General features: G+C 37.6%; 1 protein-coding gene across 1 annotated transcript; it reads right to left on the bottom strand.

Moving 5' to 3' along the window:
- Positions 1 to 15,961: 15,961 nt before the first annotated feature.
- On the bottom strand, positions 15,962 to 25,955 carry LOC145776816 (uncharacterized). Its single transcript, XM_082588038.1, has 7 exons — positions 25,912 to 25,955; positions 21,708 to 21,836; positions 21,158 to 21,290; positions 20,521 to 20,649; positions 19,573 to 19,712; positions 17,011 to 17,231; positions 15,962 to 16,330 (listed from the first exon to the last, which is right to left on the bottom strand). Exons 1-7 carry the CDS (start codon positions 25,953 to 25,955, stop codon positions 16,038 to 16,040), a joined length of 1,089 nt encoding a protein of 362 aa, XP_082444164.1. The 3' UTR covers positions 15,962 to 16,037.
- Positions 25,956 to 27,396: the final 1,441 nt, after the last annotated feature.

A 27,396-nucleotide genomic window follows, 5' to 3' on the forward strand; every position in this document is an offset into this window, starting at 1 on the left:
AGTTGTTTGTGCTTTGCGTTACCTGCCAAGATTCTGCATCAAATGATGATGAATCAGAGTAATGACTATTTGGATATAGGGACAGAAAAAAATGTCCTTTTCAGCTTTGAGTTACCTTTCATGGTGTCTTGCTGTGTACCTTTGTTTATTAAATAAATGTTGGAGACCAATATGTTCATTTTGTTTGTAATAAACACTAATTTTTGTGATGGGGTGTTGAAACACCCCGAAGTACTAACGGTGTTCCTACATCCCAGGGTACTAACGTAGGGTTAATATACCGTGCTGTATAATTTACCTTTTGCACATGTATCACTTTACCTTTTTCAAAAAAAGTCATAAAATTCTAATTTTTGTATGCTTGGATGCACATTGCAAAACAAAACGTTACATGCCCTTGAAGCCTTATCAATGAACTGTCAAACGAGCTTGGTTTCATTTTCTGACTCCTTTCTTCAATTTTCCAGACGAAAATAATTAGGTGCATGGCGTCATTTCTGTAAGCATTATTATCATAGATCTTCCACTTGATGACAGTATTTTCGACTAATTTTTTTTACATTTGTGTAAGGGGGGTGTATCAAATTATTTCCGTGGTACTTTCCATTTCACTACTGCGTTTTGCAGCTAATAAAGCGTCTTGGGATTCTGTTCAGCCATTTTCTTGAAGGCTAAACAGCTCGTAATATATTTTTCTTTCGGTACGCGTTACTGACGATGATGATGAAGAAGGCAAGAATTTAGGGGGAGAAGAACAAGCACCTTCTCGTGGTTCCTCCGGTCAGCACCATATCTTCGACACAAAAGAGATATGCGAAGCGAAGCTTGTCACACCCGAGCAAACCTCATACGCCGATGATGATGATAATGAAGATCTGGGCCATAAATAAAACATTTTATAATTGTCCTAAAATATCCAAATGTTACTGTCAGGTATCGGCCAGGATTACCTGGCAACTTTGTGCAACACGCCTTAGAAATTTTCAAGATTACAAAACTGGTTTTTAACGTTTTGCTCGTATATTGGCTTTAGCATTATCGAAAAAATTCTACATTTTTTTAAATAAAACAGGGAATCAATGCAAGGAAACGATTAAACTCAAACAACTTATTAGAAGAATGATTGTCCACTTCGCCTGCTACAGAAGCTATCTGCGTTCAAATTCGCAACCAACAACTATAAAATTATGCAAAAGATCGTCTTTTTTTTGAAGCTTGTAATGTTTTATAGAAAAGTAAGACTATCATCGTACCAGAATGTTGAACATTTATCTAATCAAATTTTCGTCAAAACTGAGATTGGTAAGATATGTAGAAAACCTCTTTCAGATATATTTTATCATTATTCTCATTGCATTTGAGGCATCGCCGTAGATCACGTAGTTTGGCCCAGGCACAGCAATAACATGAGTAACTTCATTGAGAAAACTTTGTTTACGCTATGAGAGTTATTTATAAAATTTCAAGACTGCTTGATTTTCAGCATTAGGTCATCGCATTTGTATGCCGAGGAATAAAGTAAAGTTCAATAAATTTTATGCCAGCCGCTGGTAGACAAAAGTTTGGCCGCGGTGTAATCCGTTTAATTGAGTTATATTTCGTCCTCGGGTTGGAATAGCTGCACCCCCCTGTCATAGCTCATAATTGTTATCATGAGGAAGACGCAACCTATTTAGCAAGACAAATAATTGTTAGTATTATCTATACTGTAATTATCAAACTAGCTTTGTTTCCTTAACAGATTTGGATAATTAGGCTACTTTAGTTGTCTAATCCAGATTATCACCGCAAGATGCTGGTCTGATTTGACTTCCGGCTTAACCAAAATCATTAATTTGTCCGATGGCCTTGCCACATTTTTCCAACCGATGGATGTGCGGAAGAAAGAAGCAAATTTCTTTCGCTTCAGTTTGATACTTTTCTGCTTACAGGAAATCTACGTTAGCTCCACCTAACGAGTTGTTAGCTAAACAGGTCAATCGTAGACAAAGATGAGAATTGGTATGCATCAAATGCGAGTTATTGTTTATTTCAATTGGAAGATGATTTATATTTTTATTATACCTGATTTATCAATATTTATTATCATCTATTCACTGAAACCTGTAACAAGTTTTTGAGTGAAGAGTTTCGTTTCGACTCCATTTGTGGAAACTTTTTTGGGCAAAAGCCACAATTGTGGAAACATTTTGCGTTAACCAAGCGTAAACTTGCAGTCACGCCTTTAACTTTACAGCCCATAAAGTTTTTGCTGAGAACTGAGCAGGAGGGGAGTTTAATGTTGTGTTCGCAATATCTCTGAGAGGCCAATGATTCCAGAATCTAAAACGTATTGAAACTCTCATTCGTCTGTTCCTTTCTGTAAAAAATGTGTTACCAAACATGAAATAATGAATCAAAAAAACATAAACATCTTTTCTAAAAGTCTAAATATATGCATAGGCATCAATTGCAGCCAAATCCTTCAACAGCTTTATTCCTATTAATCCTTATTAAAATATTCAATGAAATAGTAAATGGATTAAGGAATTTAAAGCAAAAAATTCGAAGGGACCGTATGCCTAAGTTATTTAGGTTTTAATTTTTTTAAACCCATGATGTCATCCTTGTGTTGCCATGTGTTCTCTAAACAGTTTTATAAGAAATAACTAAATTTTAAATAGTATATAGTAAAAAAAGTTAAAGGTGTCCCATGCTTGATCCAAGCATCGGGAAATGAGAAGATAAGGTTCTCATTATACTAAGCCTTCGCCACTAACGGGAGTAGGGTGGCCACTGGCCAGTTCCTTTCTCTCGGCCACCTTTCTTTCAGCAACTACGCCCACCCAATTTATTACACCCAGGGTAGAGATGAGTGGTGCTTTGTCAACAACCAGCTTAAGCCGGGAGTCGAACCAGGATTGTATGATTGGAAAGCGAACGCATCCGCTGCTCCATCCTACCGCAGTGTATAGTAGCCTACATAAAAACACGTTGTAAAGGTTTTAGTTTAGCTTTTGTTCAATTCACCAATTAGCCAATAAAGTCTTGTTTTAAAAATAACTTCAAACTTTTTTAACTCGGAAAACACCCAGATGGCAATTTTTTGTGACTCACCGCACTTTTTGATGCTTTTCTGCCAACTTCAGAAAATAACATTGTCATGCCAGCCAAACAATCGTATTTGGGACTTGTCTTTCTGAGAAAAATGGACTTTGGTAAAAGAAGAGCCGGTATGAAACTAGAGTTCGATTCATAAGCACGCTTGCTATAAAGAGGAACCTGAATTTTTCCTGATGGAAAATTTTATTGGCTTTAGTCCATGCTTTAGCCACAAATTTTTGAAGACTCATCATCATGTTTTCAACTGCGATATGTTGAAGCTTTGTCGAATTGTTATCTTTGAAAACCCTGGTTCGACGTTCGATAGGGCGCCGGTTCGACACCGCTCAAGAGAATGTGGGTGTTTCTTTGGCAATACACTTAAAGGCATGCCGTCGAATGCAGAGTGTCACCCCTTTGCTACAACCCTTGATTTTTCTTATGATTATAAAAAGGATGTTGCTCAGTAGACAAAAGTTTGCGGCCCTTCTTAGGACAATGGCCTGCTGAACTGAAGAGTATAGGCTACCTTCTTGTGTAGCACTGCAATATTCGTAAAAACATTTGATCCAGTTCTGTGACGCTAAAAAGAAATGTCTATGCCTTTTAAAGCTTCTTCGTTAACCTAAAATTACTTTACGTTGGATAATCAAATTTATTTTCTTTTTCCTTCTAACTATGAATACCTCACTATATTTAGATTTACTTTATTCTGAAAACAAACCTTTGAAGAAAGTCAGACGAAAAGAACTGCAATTTCGAGTTGTGAAAAACCTTCTTCTCGACTTATTTAGGTTACAAGTGTAAGTTTAAAGTTGAAGTGTCCCTTGATTTCAATTTTTAAGACCACAGAAAGATTTCAACAATTTATTTATTGAAAGCTTATATAGTGTATACTGTAGCTGTATAGCTTAGCATTATGGCACATGTCAGCAAAATTTCTAAAAATTGTCTGAGGTGCCCCGACAACTTTTCGCATTCCTAGTATAGTCTACAAGGCATCCTGCATTTCATACTTTCATGATCGTTGAAATAGGTTAACTGGTTGAGTGCCGGGACGTTACAACGGAGTTTTTTGGGGAAGCAATCCCCCAAATTTTACCTTGCCTCCCCTCCCCCAAAAAAGAATTTTTAATGTTATTACAAAGTTTTAATGAAAATAAATCAATAGTTTTTTTTCAAGTCTAAACCTTAAACCATTTGACCAGGTTAACACTCACAATAGTACTATTTTACTATTGTGAGTGTTAACCTGGTCAAATGGTTTAAGGTTTAGACTTGAAAAAAAACTATTGATTTATTTTCTTAATGATTGCTTTCTGTGTTAGGTTGATCGCCAATTTGAGGAAGTGTCATAGTACCTGATAACCTTTACCAGTTAGTTTTTCTCACTTTTGAAAGTTTTAATCACGTTGTATTACTTGTTGAATGACGTTTCATAAATGATTGGCCTTATTCAGTAGCTATATTTTTAAACAAACTCTATTTCAAACATAAAAATACTTGCCCCCCCCACCGACACATGCTTTTGTCCCTTTAAAATTGTCTTTCTAGTTACGTCACTGGTTGAGCTTACTTTGGAATTTTGCATTATTTTCTTGGTTTTCAAGGGGCACCTACTTCTTAAATCTACTGCTGAAGCCACACGTGCCCAACCCCGTCGGGTTAAGCTACATTGTTTAAAAAAATCAAAATCCGTCATTGTTACTTTGATTCAACGTCTGCAGACGTTGAATCAATGTAAAAATGACAGATTTTGCTGTCTGGACTGTTATATGCCCAAAAATAATTACCAAATGTTATCCGGCATAGCGATTGTAGCCAACAGAAATACTTGACAAAAAATTCGACTTGCAATAAGTTAAAGGTTGGCCAGGTTTGTTCTGAACTTTTTTTGCTTTGTCATTTAGTCTGTTTTCTATTCTTGCTGAAGTGTTGTGATTATAACATTCACTATTAGGCTATACTGTGTAGATCACTAGAAGCTAGAACAAGCAAAAGTCGGTAAAGTCATTTTGTTTAGGCACTCCTCTTACAGAGAAACTTCAATAAAAACTTTTTTGTAAGAAAACATAACAGCGTTTTCGTTTTATTAGATTGATTGATTGATTGATTGATTGCTTGAATCTTTATCCTCGGACTGGGAAAGCTTCTTGCAGAGCTTAATCCTGGCAGTTTCGCATACTTGTAGAGGCTTCGGATCACTGACGCAGGCCCGGTCACCGAGATTGACAGAGTGAAGTTTCCGATTGTTGAAGTCTTGTTGCCGGGGAACTATTCCATCCATTAGATGCCGCTGAATGGAGAGCAGTCCTTAACGTGCGTTGCTCAAGCGCACACCCCGAGAGTCGAACCAGCGCCGCTTGATCTTGAAGTTTCTTCGTTCCAGAAGTGACGCGCTAACCAATTGAGCTATCGGGGCGGATTTTGAATTGACCAGATCAAATTTTTGTTACCGTTAAGGTTACCGCTAATTACTTTGACTTGATTTGATTGCGGAAATCTTTATCCTAGGATTAAAAAGGCTTCTTTGACAGCTTAATCCTGACAGTTTTGTATCTTTAAAGAGGCTTTGAACCACTGATGCAAGCCCGGTCACTAAGAATGACAGTGATGTTTTCGCCAGTGCCAGATTAAGGGGGGGGGGCGGACTGGGCTGAAGCCCAGGGCCCCCACTTTTGGGGGCCCCCACCTCGAGGAAAAACATCTACTAATTTTTTTAGTTGCACAGCTGGAGATTGCTGCTTTAATTCGTATCTCAAACAAGCAGGGGAGGCTCGCCCATATGTGCTGCGGTGCTCCAGCACCCCTGCCCCGCCCCAATTATTCTTTTTTTTTTTTAACAAAAAACATATTTATTTGCTACTTTCATGTCCGAGTTATGTGTATGTAAATGTGCTGTAGAAACATGTTGTTCTGCCGCTGAGGTTTTTGAATTGTTGCAAAGCCTTAATTTATTCATGGCTCGTCTCGTTTACTTATCGTTGGCAAGTCCATCGAAAATGCCTAGATGGTTTGCCTGTTTTAAAGACATTATCTGATACAAGATGGTCAGCTAGATAAGATGCAGTCAGTGCATTAAACAAAGGATACCGTGAGACCATTTTAGCGCTTGAAGAAGTGGCCTCTGATGATGCTCAATCTCGAGAGAACAAAATCGAAGGATTTGTAAAAAAGTTGAAACAACTGGAGACAGCTATTTTGCTTGAAATGTGGAATGCAATTGTTCCAGACAATTGTTCACCTAATCAAACGTCATATAAAAACCGTTCAGGTCTACTGAATCTTAGCGTATTACGTCATGGAATTTTTCCTAAACATGAGCAGAGATTGCACCATCGTTCGTACGACTTGTATCAAACCTGTTTTAACCTGTTTCAGTGTCAAACCTGTTTAAACATGAAATATTGGATCACCAGCTTTGAACACCTGTTTGAATTGCGTGACAATGTCTTTCACTATTGCGTCACAGTACTGCGAACGTGAGTTTGAGATATTGCTATCTATTCTGGTCATTCGTGAAATGGTTGCTTGAGAGTTAGTCGCACATTTAACTGTTTTGCTTAGTGCTTGCTAGCTGGACAAAAATTCCGTCTTTATCCAAGTAATCTGTTCTGTAGTGACAATTTTTAGTGGTGTACGGTGTTGCATCCCGATTTCGATAGCCGCGGGCTAATTTTACAGGAATACACTTTTTGAATAGACGTTTCGAAAGAGTGTTTCTTTTTCGGTCATTACATGCAGACGAACGGATCCGGGAATTTTATATTACAATTTTCCCACGAAGAATTATGGTTTACCGCTGTGACCAGCAATTTTGGAAAGGTTTCAAAAAACAAACCTGTCCCTTCAAAAAAGTGGATTGTGTTTGAATAATGCAGTAGGCTACAGTTGTTACAAAGTCTCACGAGCTTTGTCAAAAGCGAAAGATCCAACTTTGAAACGTATGAAGAAAAAGGTAAGAAGAAATGTGGATCCAACACCTACGCAGGTTCTTCAAAACGAATTCAAACCCAACGTTATAGGCATTTTGATGAGCCCTCTGCAGAGCCAACGATTTTTCCCCAAGTGATAAATTTAGAGTTGAAGTGTATCTTGCCATAATTGACAAACTATCTGCAGAACTCGAAAAGCGTTTGAAAGCATAACGTGACGTCGAAAGTAAGTTTGGTTTCATTTCAAAACTGACGGATCTTAGCCCTAACGAGATTCATCAAGCTACTGTTGCATTGATGAAGGAATATCCCATGGATTTCGTAGCCAATTTTCCAACTGAAACAGTTCATTTTGCAGAATTTTTCAAAGTGAAAACTGCTGATGGTGGAAAAGAAGCCTCAGAAAACACTGATAAACATAAAGTGAAAGACAAGTGTTGAGCTCAACATGTTCTTACTTCTAAGGGAAAACAGGTGCATTGAAACCTTTCCCAATGTCTTCGTTGCTCTGCGAATGTATTTGTGTATGATGGTCTCCAACTGCAGTGGAGAAAGACCTTTTTCAAAATTAAAGAGAATCAAAAACGAAGTTCGAAATTCTTTGCGGCAAGAGCCAGTTTCGAATCTTTCACTTCTAAGCATTGAACGCGATATTTTGGATTATGATTCTGATTATGATTCTATGAATATGATTCTGGTTTTATTGTGTGAAGCTGACAACAATTCACAGTTCATACATAAAGTTGCGGCCAAAAACAAACGTTTAGTTTTTTTGTGAAACGATTAAGCTCACTTTGATCGCTCTGTATCTCAACAGTTTTGTGTTTAAGTATTCACACCAAGCACTAAAAGTGTACTGTCATTGCTAAATTTGCTATTCAACCAGAAAACGAATCTTTTCCGAAGAAATGCTGTTGAAAATTAACCAGGTTTTGCTTTCAAAAAGACAACTAGAGAACAGTGGTGTACCTAGAGAATAGTGGCGTCGCTCGGGTAAGTTTGAGAGTTTGCGCCCCTCTAATAAAGTCAGCACTAAACGAATTACCTCATTTCGTTGTTCTAAAAATAATGTTCCTGTTTAATCGATTTTTTCGATCCCAATCGCAGCAAAAGCACAGTACCAACTAGGACAGCGGTTCTCAACCGGTGGGCCATGGCTCACTAGTGGGCCATGGAAAGATTTTGAGGTGGGCCACAGACCTAATTAAAATTTGCCAGAGTTAGTGAAAAATTTAGTTTCATTTGTGTTACTATAGTTAATTTTATACTTGTGTGTTTTGTTTAATTGTTTTGATTGTAGCAACAATGAATAGTGCTGCTGTAATTTGCTGCAGAATGGTAATTTCCATTCTAATTATTGAAATAATAATTTTGGTGGTGTGATGTAATCAATTCCGTTTGTTGCATAATATACGAACGTTGATTTTAAGCAACTACAACAGTGTGATTCTTATAAGAAGCCACTTGGCTCCGCAAGGAGAAATTTTTAACTTAAAGGGAGGAATTATCGTGTTGAAAGCAATTGGGAAGAAATGTAAATTTATTTAAATAATCTATTGACATGGTTAATTTACTTATGACTGAGCACATAGTTTTAGATCAGTGGTTCCCAACCTGGGGTTTGCGGACCCCTTGGGGGTCCGTGAGAAAGCATTTGGGGGTCCGTGATTACCTTGATGAATTTTGGAAAAAAAAACTTTGTTCTATATGCACGGATGGAGCACCAGCCATGCTCGGGAACAAATCCGGATTTGCTGCTTTAGTAAAAAACGAAGCTCCTCGCGTGGTTGTTACCCATTGCTTCTTGCACAGGTACGCCTTAGCAGCAAAAACTTTACTAGCAAGTCTCAAAGAAATTCTGACAAATTGCTTGAAAGTCGTTAATTTCATCAAAAGCAGAGCTGTAAACCACCGTACTTTTAAAGCGCTCTGTCAAGAAGTAGGGTCAGATGACGAAGTAGGCTACTTTTGTATCATTCTGAGGTACGTTGGTTATCTAGAGAAGTTTTAAAACGACTGCAGCAGCTAAAAAATGAGGTATCAACTCTTTTGAAAGCAAAAGGAAGTCCCATCTCAAAATTGTTCGAGAGTAAAAGTTTTCTATACGGCATGGCCTACTCAGCCGATATTTTCCGTCATATTAACAATGTTAATCGTGGCATTCAAGGACCAGGTGTGACAATAATTGATGCAGCTGAAAAACTGAAAGCGTTTTTAGCCAAGTTGCCGGTTTGAAAACGCAGATTGGAAGCAGGTAATTACACTAACTTTCCAATGTTAGAAGATCTTATCTTGATGGATGAAACTCAAAGAGAATGTACTCTTTTGATCTCTGAGAGAAAAAATTTGCGCACACTTGAAACCCTGCAAATCTCATTTCAACGTCATTTTAATTTAGAACACCTGTCGAACGAAGTTGAAGCATGGATTCGAAGTCTCTTTCTTTTTGACTTGAACAACATTAGTGATGACGATCTGAGTAAAGATGACCTCATTGATTTGAGATCAAAAGAGTTATTAAGAATTGAGTTTCATTCAAAAACTGTGGAAGAATTTTGGTGCTCACAACTGCAAACCTACCCATTCTTGGCAAAGCAAGCGATTATTGTTTTGTTACCATTCATAACCACTTAACCTTTGCGAGGCAGGATTCTCAGCTCTTGTTACAATAAAAACAACATCGAAATCGCCTGGATGTTGAAGATGACATGCGTGTTGCATTGTCAAAAACTCAATCACAGTTCAGTCGTTTAGTTCGGGAAAGGTAACAACAACCATCTCATTAAATTTGCTTACGTTGAAAAAAGTTTCGGCATGGCACTTTGGGTCACCTTAATATTCAAATACTGCTGACATTTCTTGAACAATCTATTCATTTTCTTATTTAAGCAACTGTTTAACCTGATATTTTCCGCAGGAGTCATAGCGGCAATGCAATATGACACAGTACAGTAGTTAAGTAGCATAATTATTACAATAGTCAATAGTATGTTAATTGAGTTTCAGGAAAAATTTTGGTAGAGGTCCGCAGAATTAATAATTTGTCTAAAGGGGGTCTGTGACAACAAAAAGGTTGGGAACCACTGTTTTAGATCAATGTCGAATTTTTATAACACTTTATGATATAACACTATAACAGACCATTTTGTGATCACCATCGAGCACGCATCTCATTGATGCACGGTATAATCTGTTTTGGAACATTTTCTGCTGTTTTTTTTTGTTTTTAAATCTATTTTGCAGTTTTTTTCTTGCATAAACAATTAATGGGCCATAAGAATTTTTTTGCAACCAAAATGGGCCACAAAAGAAAAAAGGTTGAGAACCACTGAACTAGGACAATACACACAACTCGGGGTTTGGAGGCGGAGCCCCCAGCTGCTGAGAAATGCTTTTAGCGTCATTGATCGATAACCTTTTTAGCAAAAAATGTCACTTGATAAGGGCCCCCACTTTTATCTCAGCCCAGGGCCCCATAAACCCTTAATCCGGCCCTGGTTTTCGCATACGGTATTAGTGTTTTGTTATACCATAGTGTTTTGTTATACCATAGATATCTTACATATAGACAGAGGTGGGCACCCGCTACTTTTAAAGTAGCGCGCTACCCGCTACCGCTACTTGGACCAAAATAGCGCGCGCTACCGCTACCCGCTACCAATTTACAAAAGTAGCGCGCTACCCGCTACCGCTACTCGGACCAAAGTAGCGCGCGCTACCGCTACTTCTACCGCTACTTTTGTCTAAAATGACACTAGGAAACACTGTTCAAGTCCCTAGTGACGAAAAAATGACAGTGTAAACGAATGCTATTAATCGTTTACAACGAATGCTATCAATCGTTTATACTGTCATTTTAACGTCGTTATAGAAAACACATAAGGGAAATTCATTGTCTTTCAGAAACAGGAGCATTTCAAAGCAATAACACATCTTTCATAAACACGAGCATTTCAAAATGGGTGTCACTAAGTCCTGCCCGCTTTGGCTTGAGCACATCCTTTCCAACAGAGAAAAGTCTCTCCACCGCAGCTCTGGAAGGAATGGGGGTGTTGTACTTAATGAAGAGACGTTTCAAATCGGTATTCGAGAAGCTCATGGACTTGCTCCTGTCCGAAAAAAAGGCGTCAACGATTGCTGTTTCCTTCTGCAACGACGTTTCACGGGATGGCGCCAACGCACCAAAAAATTCATCTTCGGATTCGTGACTGGTGTTGGTGTCACTCTTCTCGGTTTCAACCTGGCTTGATGTCTCCCGCAACAGTCGAATTAAATCCGTCTTGACTTTTTCTCGCAGTGCGTCAACATCATCCGTGGAAACGTAGTGCAGAAATTGTAGCCACGACGTCTTGAAGGAGGGATGAAGACATGATGCCATAACGCACTTCATGTCGTTGAAGCACTTGCTGAAACCTTTCTTCACTCCTTCAAGGACTTTCACTCGCAATTCCTCACAGGTCACAAGATCACTGATCTCGGTCAACTTCTTCGCGCAAATTATGATGGTTGGAAGCAAGACTATACGAGTTTTATTATTACGAACAAAAAAACGAGTATTATTTTCACTTTAAATTAAAAAGTAGCGGGTAGCGGGAGTGCGAGTGCGACTGAAAAAAAGTAGCGCCTCTCCCGCTACCGCTACTTTGGAAAAAAAATAGCGCCGCTACTGCAGCCGCTACTCCAACTAAAAAGTAGCGCCGCTACCGCTACTTTTACCGAAAAAGTAGCGCCGCTAGTAGCGCACTACAAAAGTAGCGCGCTACTGCCCACCTCTGCATATAGATATGCAACTCAGCAATCGTGGAATTATCGTCACGCTCGACTGACTTTATGGACACAATCAACAATCAAGGTTGCCAGCTTGGCTAGCGTATCAGTGGTAGGCTAGTATTGTACGGTTTGGGCTTGGCGAGTGGTGGCTTTTGAGCTCCTTTGGAATAGTTTGTTTGGCGTATATTTCAAGTTGTCACAGAATAGCCTACTATGAAAAATCAACACAATAATCTTTCTTCACGTAGCTTATGCAATTTCTGTTTCATGATCGTTGGAACTATTAATAATGAATAATTGCAATAGCTTGAGCAAGAAACGAAAGGTAAATTTCACATTCATAGCATCACAATCTGCTGCAAAGTATAAAATGTGTCCACGGGATAATTTGTGTGGGCCTACTGTAGGCTATAGGCCCTATAATTTGGCTAAAAGCATTAATAAGCATTTTCAGGGGTTGTCAGGCATTGTAGAGTAGCTACTTTCAGGCACTGTCTAGGATTTCCAGGCATTGTCGATCATTATCAGTGGTTGATGGGGTTGTTAGGCATTATAGAACATTTTCAGGCATTGCCAAACATTTTCAGGGGTTGTCGAGGATTCTCAGGGCTTGTCAGGCATTGTAGAGTAGCTACTTTCAGGCATTGTTGGGAATTTCCAGGCATTGTCTAGGCATTCTCTAGGATTTCCAGGCATTGTCGATCAATATCAGTGTTTGACAGGTTTGGTAGTCATTATGGAACATTTTCAGGCATTGTCGAACATTTTCAAGGATTGTCGAACATTTTTAGGGGTTGTCGAGCATCTTCAGGGGTTGTCAGGCATTGTCGGTAATTTCAAGGCATTGTCTAGGATTTCCAGGCATTGTCGATGCTAGACAACCCCTGAAAATGTTCGAGAAATGCCTGACAAACCCGTCAACCACTAATAATGATCAACAATGCCTGGAAATCCTAGACAATGCCTGGAAATTCCCAACAATGCCTGCAAGTAGCTACTCTACAATGCCTGACAACCCCTGAAAATGCTCGACAATCCCTGAAAATGTTCCATAATGACTATCAAACCTGTCAAACACTGATATTGATCGACAATGCCTGGAAATCCTAGACAATGCCTGGAAATTCCCAACAAATGTCTGAAAGTAGCTACTCTACAATGCCTGACAACCCCTGAAAATGCTCGACAACCCCTGAAAATGTTCGACAATCCCTGAAAATGTTCGACAATGCCTGAAAATGTTCCATAATGACTACCAAACCTGTCAAACACTGATATTGATCGACAATGCCTGGAAGTCCTAGAAAATGCCTACAAATTCCCAACAATGCCTGAAAGTAGCTACTCTACAATGTCTGATAACCCCTGAAAATGCTCGACAATCCTTGAAAATGCTCGACAATCCCTGAAAATGTTCCTTAATGACTATCAAACCTGTCAAACACTGATATTGATCGACAATGCCTGGAAATCCTAGACAATGCCTGGAAATTCCCAACAAATGTCTGAAAGTAGCTACTCTACAATGCCTGACAACCCCTGAAAATGCTCGACAACCCCTGAAAATGTTCGACAATCCCTGAAAATGTTCGACAATGCCTGAAAATGTTCCATAATGACTACCAAACCTGTCAAACACTGATATTGATCGACAATGCCTGGAAGTCCTAGAAAATGCCTACAAATTCCCAACAATGCCTGAAAGTAGCTACTCTACAATGCCTGATAACCCCTGAAAATGCTCGACAATCCTTGAAAATGCTCGACAATGCCTGAAAATGTTCCATAATGACTACCAAACCTGTCAAACACTGATATTGATCGACAATGCCTGGAAATCCTAGACAATGCCTGGAAATTCCCAACAATGCCTGAAAGTAGCTACTCTACAATGTCTGACAACCCCTGAAAATGCTCGACAATCCCTGAAAATGTTCGACAATGCCTGAAAATGTTCAACAATGCCTCACAAGCCTGTCAACCACTGATAATGATCGACAATGCCTGGAAATCCTACACAATGCCTAGAAATTCCCAACAATGCCTGAAAGTAGTTAGCCCACTCTACAATACCTGAAACCCCTGAAAATGTTCGACAACCCCTGAAAATGCTCCACAACCCCCCAAAAAGCCGACAATGCCCGACAATGCCTGACAATGCCTGACAATGGGTATTTAGATGTACCTTCTGTGACTATGATTTGTTTTCAATCGCCAGAATCTCCATAAAGCAGTCCATGCGGAACGAGAATGTGACGTCATCACAAGCAATCCATACGTTAACTTGAAAACGAAGAAAGTTTTATTTAAACAAAATCCAAAAAAATATATTAAAAATAAAGTTGTTTTGCTGTGCCAAGTTTGAAGTCAATGCATACAGCGATAGCAACGCTGTTAGCCTTCAAACATCGTTACGCACCATTGAGTTGCATATCTATATATAAGATATCTATGGTTATACACTACATAACAACACCTTACTACAAGATTTATCAAACTAAGAACCTGAACAAAACTGTAACAAACAAATCAATACTTAAAACAACTCTAAATGTAATATTCTAAACACAAAGCCACTGCTCAAACATCGGGTAGCCTACCCTTTGCCTACTGTGCATTGTAAAATAAGAAAACTCAAAGAATACGAATAAGCGTTTGCATTGCGCTGCCATCTGAGGTGGATGCAAGAACCAAATTAAGACGCCTAGCAAAATAGCAGAAGAGCACCAAACTGAAACGTCAATAACAAAAGAGAATTCACTGCAGTGTTGTTTGTAAATTATTCCATCCACTAGGTGCCGCTGAATGGAAAGCAGTCTTCAAAGTGCTCAAGCGCACACCCGGAGAGCCGAACCAGCGTCGCTTGATTTGTGCGGTTTCTTTGTGTGCAAACCTCACAAACTTTGTGATTTTACATCAAACTCAATGTAAAAAAAAAAAGTTTTGCAGAAAGCAACAAGTTGAATTACGGTTCATAATGAACAGTTGCCGACATTAAGGTGTTGCGACGGTGCCATATTTTAAACTTATTGTTCTGCTTTGGTATCATGCACGTTATAACGTCCGCGTTTTGTCGCTTCTACCTTTTTCTAGACATCTGCTACGTTTGGCGTATATTGTTTTTTTCGTTGTGATGGTCAGAAATAAAAATAAACTGAACTGCGTTTTGTCGCTTCTACCTTTTTCTAGACCTCTGCTATGTTTGGCATATATTGTTTTTTTCGTTGTGATGGCCAGAAATAAAAATAAACTGAACTGAACTGATTTTTCTATTCACATTCCGTTTCGTTATGAGCTATCCTTAATTACATCTTTCACTTATAGCAAAAATTGAAACTTTAACACCAAAAATATTCCAAAATACACGAAGATGTACTTCAATAAATAAGTGTTATGTGATATTTGATGGACTGCTTGCTGGTTACAGATTTTACTACAAAATCAGGAGCGTTTTACTGTAACTTAAGTTAAAGTTAAAATATCGATAAAATGTTAACATTTAAAGTCGTTGTAAAAACGTTGATAGTCGAAATATGTGTGGATTACTTTTCGTGGAAGAGCTCTGCGAATCTGTAAACCCCGGTGGCGGTATCTATTCTAATCGTTCGATTCTAATTGGAATTGTGAAACTGGCATTAACTTGAAGCTGAAATTTAAGCTTGAGGATTTTTCGTCAATTTGATTTTTGCGTTCAGCAAAGAGAAAAGTTTTCTCAGTTGCTTATAAAGTTAAAAGGTTTTCAGTTCGAGTTCGAGACTAAAAATATTTACTGCTTTACAGGTTTTAGATGCGTCAAAGGCAGTTCGCTTTTTAACAGAATTCGGATTTAAAAATTGGGTCCTTGTTAAAGAAGCTGGTTGGTTGGTTTTGAATCTTTATCCTCGGACTGACAAAGCCGTGATAGATTATTCCTGGTAGTTTTGCCTACTTGTAGAGGACCCAGGGCCGGTTACCGAGATTGGCAGAGTGAAGTTTTCTGATTGTTGAAGTCTTGTTGCCGGGGAATTATTCCATTCACTAGATGCCGCTGAGTGGAGAGCAGTCCTGAAATGCGTTGCTCAAGCGCACTCCCCGAGAGTCGAACCAGCGCCGCGTGATCTTGTGCCGGGCGCGTAGCCACTGAGCTAACAGGGCGCAAAGTCCAAACACACCAATAGTTTTTCTGTGATAAATTTATTCGAGATTTTTGTACAAATATCAAGTAGTAAACAAAGAACAAACAAAATAACCGTTTGCATAAATTTAAAAAAATTAAAAAAACATGCTGCTGACAGTTGCAATATCAGGAGATGTAGTAGATTTAGGTCGAACACTTTTGTGAGCTATTCCTGTCGTTTTTTTGTTCCACTTTATGCAGAAGAGCAGTTTTGTTTTCAAAAATATCTTGGTGTATTTCCTGACTTTTGAAGAACCAAGATTATAAAAAAGCGGATTCAAACATTCGGAAAAGCGGAGAAACATGTACTCGATCATCCCAAACCAATAGTCCGCCACGTGATAGTGTCTTGTGTTCGGGAAGTTTTGAATTGACCAGAATTCGTAAGCTGAAAAATTAAAAAAAAGATACAAAATTGAAAGTTAATTGTATTTGAAGAAAATAAAGTTTCTTTTTTAACTGCTGTGCCACAATAACCATGTCTTGTTTTACACTGCGATCACAGAAGCAAGTATCTTTGCCGAGACGCGGCCGTGTGCTTTAGAGCGGTGTCGAACTCACGTCCTTTTGAACGTTACGCAAACGTTTCGACCACTCGGGCGCGCAGCTATAAATCCAATCGGATTAACAAAGCGTTCTTTTGAAAAAACAGTAGGATGTCCTACAATCAATAAAGCTGACTGAACTCATCAACTTATCCAAAAATGTTTTTAACAGTTTACATTTTTCAGGATCAGAGGTATAGTGGGTTGGTGGGGACCGGAGCTTTGCTGAACATTTTGATTTCTTGAAAACCTTCATACATTGACAAAAATTTCACCTGTAAGCCTACAGTGTTGCCTAATTCTTTTGACTTTTTAGTGGAGAAGTAGCAAAGTTTCAGTACGCTCTGGCAGCACTACACCACTAGTCCGGACAATTTGCAACATAAATGTTACATTAAAAAATTTTGCTATGTAATTATACCAGTTTTGTTTCAAATTAATATCGAAATGAAACTGTTTATCTTTCTAAAATTGACGAAACAAAGATAATAATCCGATCTCACTTACAAAAACTTGATCTCACCTGTGAATGGAATATAGCCCACAAGAAACGAGATAATGATCAGAAGCAATTGCAATACAGCGTTTCTTTCACGCTGATGGTTCTTGCCTTGGCTGATGGGCTTTTGCGTTCTTCCGTAGACCAATGCGACAATCACAGCGCAGGTTAGTATCACTCCTATGGTAGGTACGTATATGAAGATAGGAAAAGCAACAACCTGGTAGATCCGGTATTTGTCCACCCTGAAAGTGAACAAGATCCGTGAGCAAGTAATATTTTGTTAAAGCTTTCGTAGAGAGTTTTCTTTCTTGAACCCTGCTTGAACCATAGACAAACAAAACAAAGTAACCTTAGCTGGTTTAACATAATGTATTACACACAAAAATATAACATAAATACAACATAATCACTTTTGTATCATTTGTTCAGTTTGTGCTTTTCAGTCCAGGGTGTCGTTACAGTTATAGTGCAAAGTCAAATTTCTCTTATAATTTTCGTTTTATGTAGATTGCAGATTTAAGTAATTCCTGATGAGGACACACGTACGTGTCGAAAACGTTTGAGTTATTATATTACATATTTTTTGTGTAATATTTTCTTGTGTTACTGTGGCTTCTTTGCAAAGAGATTTGTTGTTAATGAAATACTTAAAGGAACATGCCATATTTAGATAACTGTGCTCCAATGAATAAACCAGTGTCGTCGTTTCTTGTTAGATTAAAACCGTTACAAATCAAATATAAAAACTATTGTAAGTGCTTGTCTTATGTATTTAAATTGGTTTTATGCTGATTGATAACTGTGCAGTGTTGCGTATACAATTTGATTCTTCACAACTCATACGGTGTAACGGTTCACTCTCTTCCCTCTCTGTCGTTATTTAAGTTTTTTGTTGCTTGATAACATTTAAACTCTTTTTCAAATTGCAAAATTTGCGCGCGACAATTTTTGCTTGGAAATTGAAATTCATTTTGCACGTTTGGTTGGTTTGCAGCAACATGGTCTAACCCAGGGGTCACCAAACTGCGGGCAGGAACCGGCCCGCAAACTGATTTCACTCGGCCCGCCACGTGCTGCGGAAATAACAGCTGCACTACAACTGTTAAGGAAAAAAGTTACCAAACTTTAAAGAACTGACGTTGCTGCTGAGCTACACGCAACCTGCTAATGATTTTTCCATATTGTTTCTTCTTATGACATCACAAACTTTGTTGTTCAAAACACCAATGTTTCATCAATGCGATATCTCTGTTTAGGCAAATCATACCAGCCAGACTAGACATCATAAGCAGAAAGATTTGGACAGTACCAGTGCTAAATAATTAACTTTTAGGTTGTGTTGTATATCTTTTCGCAATTTGCATCCGGCCCGCAGCTGTTAATCTCGCAGCAATCCGGCCCTCAGAGAAAAAAGTTTGGTGACCCCTGGACTCTAACCCAAAACGTTGTGAAAGTACAGTGGCCAACTAACTGACCGTCATCATAATCTAAATGACAATGCGCAATTGGGTTGGAAATGCGTCATCTGTGCGCAGTGGTTACAAAAGTGATTTCAAGATTTTCATTGTGATGCATGAATGCATTGTTTCGTAATGTCACGCAATTAAAGAGAAATTGTTTATCAAACTGGTGAAGACGAAAAGGCTTATAATATATTATATATTAATATGATAAAGCTTTGGTAGAGAGTTTTCATTTTTGCAAGTTTGGATATCTATATATTAATATACTATATAATATATTATGTTCATAATTTGTGATGTTTGTGTATGTTTTGTGTTGTTGTGTGTGTTTCGTGTTGTTTTTCCTTCAAAATTAAAAAAAAATGCAGCACTAACTTCAAGTCATGTAAAATATTCGCAAAAATTAACAAAAATAAACTAAAATAAATGAATTATCATAAAAAATAGTCCTATTTTTAATCTTCCTCCACAATATTTTATATCATCTTTTTCAAGAAGCATCTGAAAACAAAAGTCTTTATTGTTTAAAAACTTTCCACATCGTCCTGCTTTCTGGGTGAACCTAGTTTAATCAGGAAGCTGGTGATACTTTGCCAACACACGTCACTAACATGCGCCTCAAGGTTAGAAAAAATGTCGCGATGAGAACATTGTGAATTTGTTTTTGGTGACTAAAGGTTTTAAAGTAGGTAGCATGTCTGCAGACGTTGAATCAATGTAAAAAACGGTTGATTTGTTGTCTGGGTTTTTTCCTACATAGCCTATCGGCTTTTTGCGACGTAACTATAGACACATTGTGCGTAAAAAGCACCATTAAAACATACAAAAATGTATGTCATGTGCATGTCATGTGCACTTTAATTAGTGGCTTTTTATTTGTTATTTTAGGTTACCATCTGTTAATTTATGAAACAGTTCAAAGAAAAACTTTAAAAGTAGAAATAATAATTAATCAATAAAGGTTGAAAATGTCTTTCCAAACAACTAAAAGTGAACTGAAGTAGCAAGCCAAACACATAAATAAAATTTGGTTTCAGTATTTGCATCGTAACTGGCAAATGGTCATGGTCTTCAATGCAATCATTAAACATCCGCAATAATCTGGTTGAATTCAACTTACTGTTCTATCAGTATGGTACAAGCTGGCCATCTTGCCTCTGGACCTGTGCTAGATCGATTGGGAATTCCGGCCCCAAATATCACCCAGCTTGGTATGAGGCCAAAACAGAAACACATGAACCAGATGAGAGCGATCCAGATCTAAGCGACGTAGACAAACGATGTTATATACACGTCACACAATGGCATTAGATACACATAATAGAGTTATAATTACTGACAAACTAACATGGATAAGTTATGCGCCACCTAAGATTTCATGTTACATAACAATTATTAGGCGCAACACTTATTCAAATAAAAGTTACGAGTTAGGTATATATTTATCCTGTCTGTATTGTCTATATATATAATTGCATGATATACTCGGGAGAGAGCATTGTTAAAATGCGTTGTATTTAATTCATTGAAGCATCTGCATTGTGTATATTGATGGGCTGAATATCAACTTAAGCTAAATCACACGCTCTGATGGTCTCTTCGAAATGTCACACACACTGACAGGTAAATTGATACAAATAAATTGTTTGCGACTTCCGCACACTTCAGCTTACAACCATCAACAAAAGATCATATTTTAAGGTCGAGCATATTTTGGTTTAACAAAGAAGAAACAAAATTTTTGACATACATATCATGACACAAATTGAAAAAAAATTTTTTTGGTATTTCGTGCAAAGTAAACACTTTAGTAAATTTTACAAAATACGGAAAATCAACAAAAAACTGCCACTAGACTGGTTACATTATTTTTATTTGCATTAGTTTAAATTAGGTTTTTAATTTCTCTTGTTTTGGTTACAGAAATCGGTCTTTTTTACGTCGACTCAACGTTAGTAAATGCGCTAATGTTAAATCAACCTAAAATGGATGATTACGTTCAGAAATAGGATATTTTGTAAGAATATCCGAACTCGATTCCACGAATCAACCAGTGGACCATATTTACCTTTCCGTGTCGGAGTCTGATTCTTTCGAACAAACGTGGAAATTGAATTGCGATTAGTCGAAGAATTGCGAAGGAAAGAATGTGTCCCGCCGTGACATAAGAAGTCATAATGTCCACAGACCAGTAGATCTATTGCAAAAAAGCAAAATGAAAATATTTGCCAACATGAATACAGGTTATTTAAAAAAAGGGGCGATTACTTTAGGGATTACTTTGGATTACTTTGGCGATTACTTTATTCTTAGGGGCGATTACTTTTCTTTCTATTCTATAGTGTTCACATTTTTCATGAATACAGGTTATGTTTTTTTAATTAAGTATGTGCGCGTGCGGCTATGTTTGGTAATTAAAAAGTATTGGGTTAGATTTGTAGCTGTAAAAAGTGGTTTAGCCTCCCCACCTTGTAAATGTTTTTGAAACACACTTTATTTTGGTGAAACAAAATCATTCATATGGATATTTAATTTAAAACGTAACAAAGTGAGTTATTGGCTGCGATTTGATTGAATGAAAATCTTTTTCGAACTTGCATAGTTCAATAGTATTAGGTAGGCTAGACCACGTGGAAAGTAATGCCAAGAACAATGCTAGAAAAAGCACAGATTGTCTTGTCTTTTTGGGAAACCAGTCAGCTTACCTTACAAAACACATCTGGTAAACCCCAAACATCGAAGCCCCAAGTCCTTCTATAAAGAAATAGCCAACTAATGAGAGCAGATATGAGGTCCGAGACACACAAGGAAAGAATGAAGTTCAAAAACAAATTTTTGCTGCAAAAGAAAAGGCTTAGTTATCAAACAAACAAGCAAGTTACAAAGTAGGCACATACTATCTTAGACATTGTCTATCCACAAAACAAGGTTTTTTTAAAGTATAGGCAAATAAGGCTTATTATAGGGTAATACAGTAGATTCAGAAATGGGAAACTTCACTCTGTCAATCTCGGTAACCGGACCTGCGTTAAGAGCTTCTACAAGTATGCGAAACTACCAGGAACAACCTATCAAGGCTTTGTCAGACCGAGGATAAAGATTCAACACCAAACCAATCAGGTTACTCAAAGTGTATATGTAATAAACTAATACAAAAACCCAGAGCATAGGGTCCTCAGACATTGAAAAAAAAGTTGTAGCCTACGTTTCAGTATATGAAATATGTTGAAAATAAATTGCTCCCATCTCACTCACTGCAGCTTTTTATAAGACGCAATCACTGCAATTGTCAATCCATTTCCAATAATACCAAGGACAAGGAACGTGAAGATGATGATTGCAGAAGCCACTATTCCACCTTCGTCAAATGGTCGCTCGTATGGCCTGCAATGGGTGGTTCAAATCAAACAACTAGTTACTGTAGGCTACTACAATCACTGCCTTTGCTATAAATATCTTTATTTTTGCGTCTACCCGTTTGTTCATGTAGTAGCGCACCAAACCTCTATCTCTTTTGTTAATTCCAAAAGTACGTAGCGAGAAAAACAGAAGGAAAAATGTCTTGATGTATGGTAAATTTAAACCACTCATTCAAAGAGCTATTTATTAGTATACACAAAGAGAATGGAATTAAATGACACCAAAACTCCTAATTTCTACTGACTTAAGTAACTTAAAACTGTAGCCTGAGTGCTTGCAGTAGACCTTATAGGTTATAAATATGCGACATGGAAAAACAAATTGGAATTATAAGCGTGCCCAAGGATTAAATGTACGTCCAAGGCAAAGGATGAAAATTTAAATGAAGGGGTTATCATATATCATACAAAGATATTTTTCCGCTTTCGTCTCTTCTCTCACCCACTGTACTGTCGTAGTATCACTCATAAAATTTGTTAATAGTCTTGTAAAGAAATTCTATCTGTAATACATCCCCAATGAATTCTATGAATAATTCAATTTTGCATACTCACGTTGTGTTGAGAAACGAAGGTGTCGTAAAATTCATTTTCGGCAATTGGTGCAATTAAAACTAGTACACTAATTTGTTAGTAACCTATTCATCTAGCGTACTCCTACAAAACAAATGAGCGAAATATAGTTTTGTATAATGAGCTCTTTCAAAAATTTGGCCCGATGACTAGGCTGACAATTGGTTCTTTACGTATCGTTTAAACGAAATAAAATGACATTAACTTATTCTCAATTTTTTTGAAATACAAAAAAAACTTTAATCATTCCTCTCGCAAAGCGGTTTTTATAAAAACTGATGGAATTTCTTGCAGTGATTATTCTAAGCTGAACTAAAAACACAAATAATGAGCCTATATGGTATAAAGCTTGCTGAGGAAGTGGGGATAAACTTTTATTCAAGCTCAGTTGATAACTCCCTATCGTTTTTAGTAAAAATAATTCTAGAAGTCTTTATTATTGTCAAACATTTTTGGTGATTCCACCAAAAGCACAAGTTCTTCATCGGGAGTTTTTAGATCAAACTTGCAGTCCAGAGGGTTTCATCCAGATGTGTTGGGTCATTTTTTTTCTATCAAGGGAGTAAATTTTGTGTAGGAATGATAGAATGGATGATGAATGCCTAAATTGTGATCCAAAAAACCTGGTTGAGGGTAAATTTAATTATAGGAAGTTGGTAAAGGGCAAACAAGTGTGATACGTCTGAACTATTGCCTGGTTTAATCTTGTAAACAATTTTTTTTGTCATACGACTGTAACAACTAGAATCACTGACCAAGACAGTCTATCACAGACGTCGGTATAGCAAATTATTTTTAGCATTTCGTGCATTTCTTCTATGGTTTCTCACTACATTAATTCATAAAAAATAGCTCATCAGCATCATGACATGCGTCAAATCAAAAGCTACACTGATGAACATCAAAAAACGAGCAGAGACCATGATTTCCTTTGAAACGTTGCAGAGAAACCACTAGCGCACAAAACATTCGTTTTTCGTTGAATCGATGAAAAAGAATGATTTGCTGACTGGACAAAAATCTGTCGCTGTTGCAATTGTGAGCCGTGGGCCATTATGCTTAGAATTGCTTCTGTTTTGATATCGTGCGACCTAAAAAATGTCTCTAGAAATACTTTCTTTAAAAGTTCAAACCGCAACTCAAAACACTCAGTGAAGCGTTAGTGTCTAGTTTTGAGGAACTGTACTGATAAAAATTGCCAAACAAATAAAGCTCAACAACTTAGAATATTTCAAACAACTTAGGATTACTTAATATGAAAAATACTATTAATGATGCGTTGCTGGAGTCGTGTTTCTTATTGTAATGCCCTATTTACACAAAAGAAGATACAGCACTATCATATTTTAAGTGCAGCAATGTCGTCATGCCCAGTGGTTTATGTAGAAAAAGAATTACCCGACACGTTATTATTTTCAGCCTTTCTTTCCTGGAACGTGACCAAACTGACCACCGTTCAATTTTTGTTGCATTATTCAGGTAACCTCAAAATTGTAAGATTGAATGAAGTTACACGTTCCAGGCACAAACTGATCACCTCAATATTTTAAGCTTTAAAGTTAATTGTTTTTGTTAACTTTTATAAGCATAATTTCTTGTTTCTGAAAATTTACCTTTTTCTTTTTTATCCGTTCAAGGGTCGAGACGCTTTACCATTTACCCCCCTTCCTCAACGGAACTGTGTTCTGGACCACACATTGGGGTAAGTGTCGAGCAGCCATTGTATAATTTTGTCATGCAATCCCTGCAGACCATGCGATTCGTTAGAAGTGTGGTAGATTATGCAGGTGATAATGCAATCTGCGGCTTTAGGTTTTCTTAACTCTACTTGTTTAAATGTTTGGGTGGCAGCTGACTTTGGTGACCTTTTGGTCTTTCGCTGCCATCCTTATTGTGCGAATTATTTGTGTTTATTGTGTTTTGTATATGTTTGTTTTTTCGCCAAAAAAAAATAAGATAAACTGAATTAAACTGAATTGTCTCGTGCTTGACAAAAATGAGTTATTAATAATGCTAAAAAATACTTTTTTTTGCAACTAATCTCATCTACGATGCTTTTTTTTTCAAGAAATGTGTGAAGTTAGATGCGACCATTTCATTGTACCATTATCTCTGACAACCATTTTTTTTTTGCCAAATCCGACATTGCCGAACATCTTAGTAGGCTGTGTGGTATCGGAGAACTTGTAACAAAAATAGGCTCAAATCTCAAAGACGAGTTTTCTGAATAGTCCAAACTGGCAACGGGAAGCAGTGCAAAATAACCATCTTCAAAATGTAAAGAATCCGGGTAATAATCTAGATTGATTTTTTTTTTAAACTGAACTTCAGATACGTTCTAGTCCTGTCTCAACTTGCCCCAGCCATGCCTCAACCGACTCGCACGCCTGGACAGGGCATAAACGTTGGTCTGTTCCATCACACTGCTCATAAAACTGAAAACTCAAAGCGACGTTTGGCCAAGTTTTGATTAGATAGTCTTACAAACTACTGTGTACAACTAATAGCTCATATAGTTTCTGAAAAATATTTCATTTTCAATGTGTTTCTTTTGGCTGTCATCTCAAAGCAGCCTATTGCGCAAGTACTGATGAGATAATTTAAGTGAACTGTCAATGCTCTTGTGAAGATCGATTTCTTGACTAACCGCCCAAAGGCAAATGAAGTGGTATTTTCGATTTACTTTCCTAAACCTCGAATACAAGTCGCTCAAAAGCACGCAATTCTTTAAAATAGACGTCAATATTTCGTAAAACTTATTCCCTTTTATTACATCATAGTAGGTCGCTCTTAATACGTACAACCACATCCTACACTTTTTGGAAAGCTTGGGCAAACTTCAAAGTTAAACGTCAAAAACAGGCAAAAGCCGAAAACGTTCAAAAATCAACATAGCTTGAAAACTTTGTCAAATAAACCTATCACCACTCTACCATACTGTATTGTGATCAATTTGCTGAACACATGTCTATAAAGCCTGCCACATTTCTAATAGGAATGTTCGTTTAAGCGTGTACTGAGCTCGGTTCAATAGGTTTTAATAGGGACTGTTTAACAACAAACCTTCATGCATTTTTTGTTCTTCAAAAGTCGTGAAAACCCAAAGAAAACAGTCTTTTGTCATACTTGGTTTGAGAAGACCGCACGAGGACAAACGCAAAGCTGTCAAAGCAACACTAAGACGATTGCTGCGGCAATGGAATCAGGCGTTGATAGATGATAGATGTTTTGTTGAATGTTGTTTTGAATCGAGCAAGCTTTGATGACATGATATACAGTGTGTGAACCCTGTTAGCTTAGGACTTAAGCCTATACCTTGGGCAGTGGTCAAACGCAACTTTAAATGGCCGGGTTGACTTATCCTTGTTGGCTGAATTGCTTAGTAGTGGTTAGACGTTCGAAAGGGGGCCGGTTGGACACCGCTCAAGAGCATGTGAATGTCTTTGACAAGACATTCAAAAACATACCTGAAAGTGGACACGAAGATTGGCTTCCCTGCCTTCCTAGCCATTCAATCTAAATCTTCAAGCACCGTGCGTAAGGTTGATTACGACAAACAAACTCTTCAATTCATCTTGTATCATCATAATTAGATCCTGAATTACAACAACCCAGACAGCCACTTTATCTGGTCCAGATCAGGTAAACGTGTGGTCAGGTCCGTACCCAATCTGGTAAGAATTTTAATCATATAAAGTGGCTATTTGGAAAGTAACGTTCTTTTGCTTTTGAAGCGCATTTGATGTGGCCTTTCAGGTATACGTTGTTGGCAGCTTTTGCAGAAAAAAATCTGTCATGAGGCAAACTCTGTTGATAGCTTGTTGAAATCGTTTGAAGAATTTGCAATAGTTTTTTAAACTGACTATTTATCCTTTATCTTTTAAAAAAGCAAAGTTTTATCGACTATTGCTTTGAAGAAGCGCATAATTTCATGCTTGCTACTGGCTACTGTCGTTAAGAGTTTCTAAATTCTTTAGTATAGGCTAACTCTAAAATAGCAATGTGTCTGATCTTAGCACGATAACAAGCATTTAAAATGCATGCAGGGTTAAAATGGTTTTTACAATTTGGCTGTCGCGTATTAAGTGATAAGCTTAGTGGATCTTAATTTATAACAATGTTTTTTCACGTAGAGGTTCCAGTTTTTTATTCTGTTTTTTTTTTTTTTTTTTTTTTTGTGCGTGTAGTGATGCAGCTATAAAAATATTGTCTGTCTCTCTCGGGTACGTGACGTTTTCAATCAGGATAAAATATTTGACCTCATTTTGCACTATTTTCCAAAAAAGAGCACCAATAAGGAAGTTTTGGATTAGTTAAAAAGAAAGAAATCTCAACCCTTGTTCATAACACGCTCGTAAGTTTACCACTTTGTGTTATATTCGAAACAACAATTGCTACGTGTTTTGGTATCACAACATATTCTATCAGGTCTTCACTGGTGTACCGGTTGTTCTTTTAATCTAGCTCAAACTTTTGCCTGGTGATGAACATTAATTGTGGATATCATGATTCTTCGACTTAGAAATTCTTTTTAGGAAGTTGTCGTGGTAGTTTCGCATACCTGTAGTAGCTTTGAACCACTGACGCAGGCCCGTCACCGAGTTAGATAGAGTGAAGTTTTCGATTGTTCAAGTGTTGTTGCTTGTAAAGTATTACAGTATAGGCTAGAATGTTTTTCTTTAGAAGTGTCTTGATTTGTTAGCCTACCTGAGGATCTTATTAGTACCGGTCCCAAATTATCCTCTCAACGGCCCTGGGTATCGAACCAACATTCTTTCGAGTGTCCAACAGACATTACTCATTACTCTGCCACTCAATGATATGTCTGTCCCGATGGCTCAGTGAAACTCTCGACTTTGTAAGCAAAACAATGACAAGATTATTCAGCGGTGATTTGACTCCCGGAGTATTCACTTGAGCAACGCGTTTCAGGGACAGTTTTTCAACCAGCG

The sequence above is a fragment of the Aplidium turbinatum genome, chromosome 9 (assembly GCF_918807975.1).
Source record: "Aplidium turbinatum chromosome 9, kaAplTurb1.1, whole genome shotgun sequence".
NCBI classification, from domain to species: domain Eukaryota; kingdom Metazoa; phylum Chordata; class Ascidiacea; order Aplousobranchia; family Polyclinidae; genus Aplidium; species Aplidium turbinatum.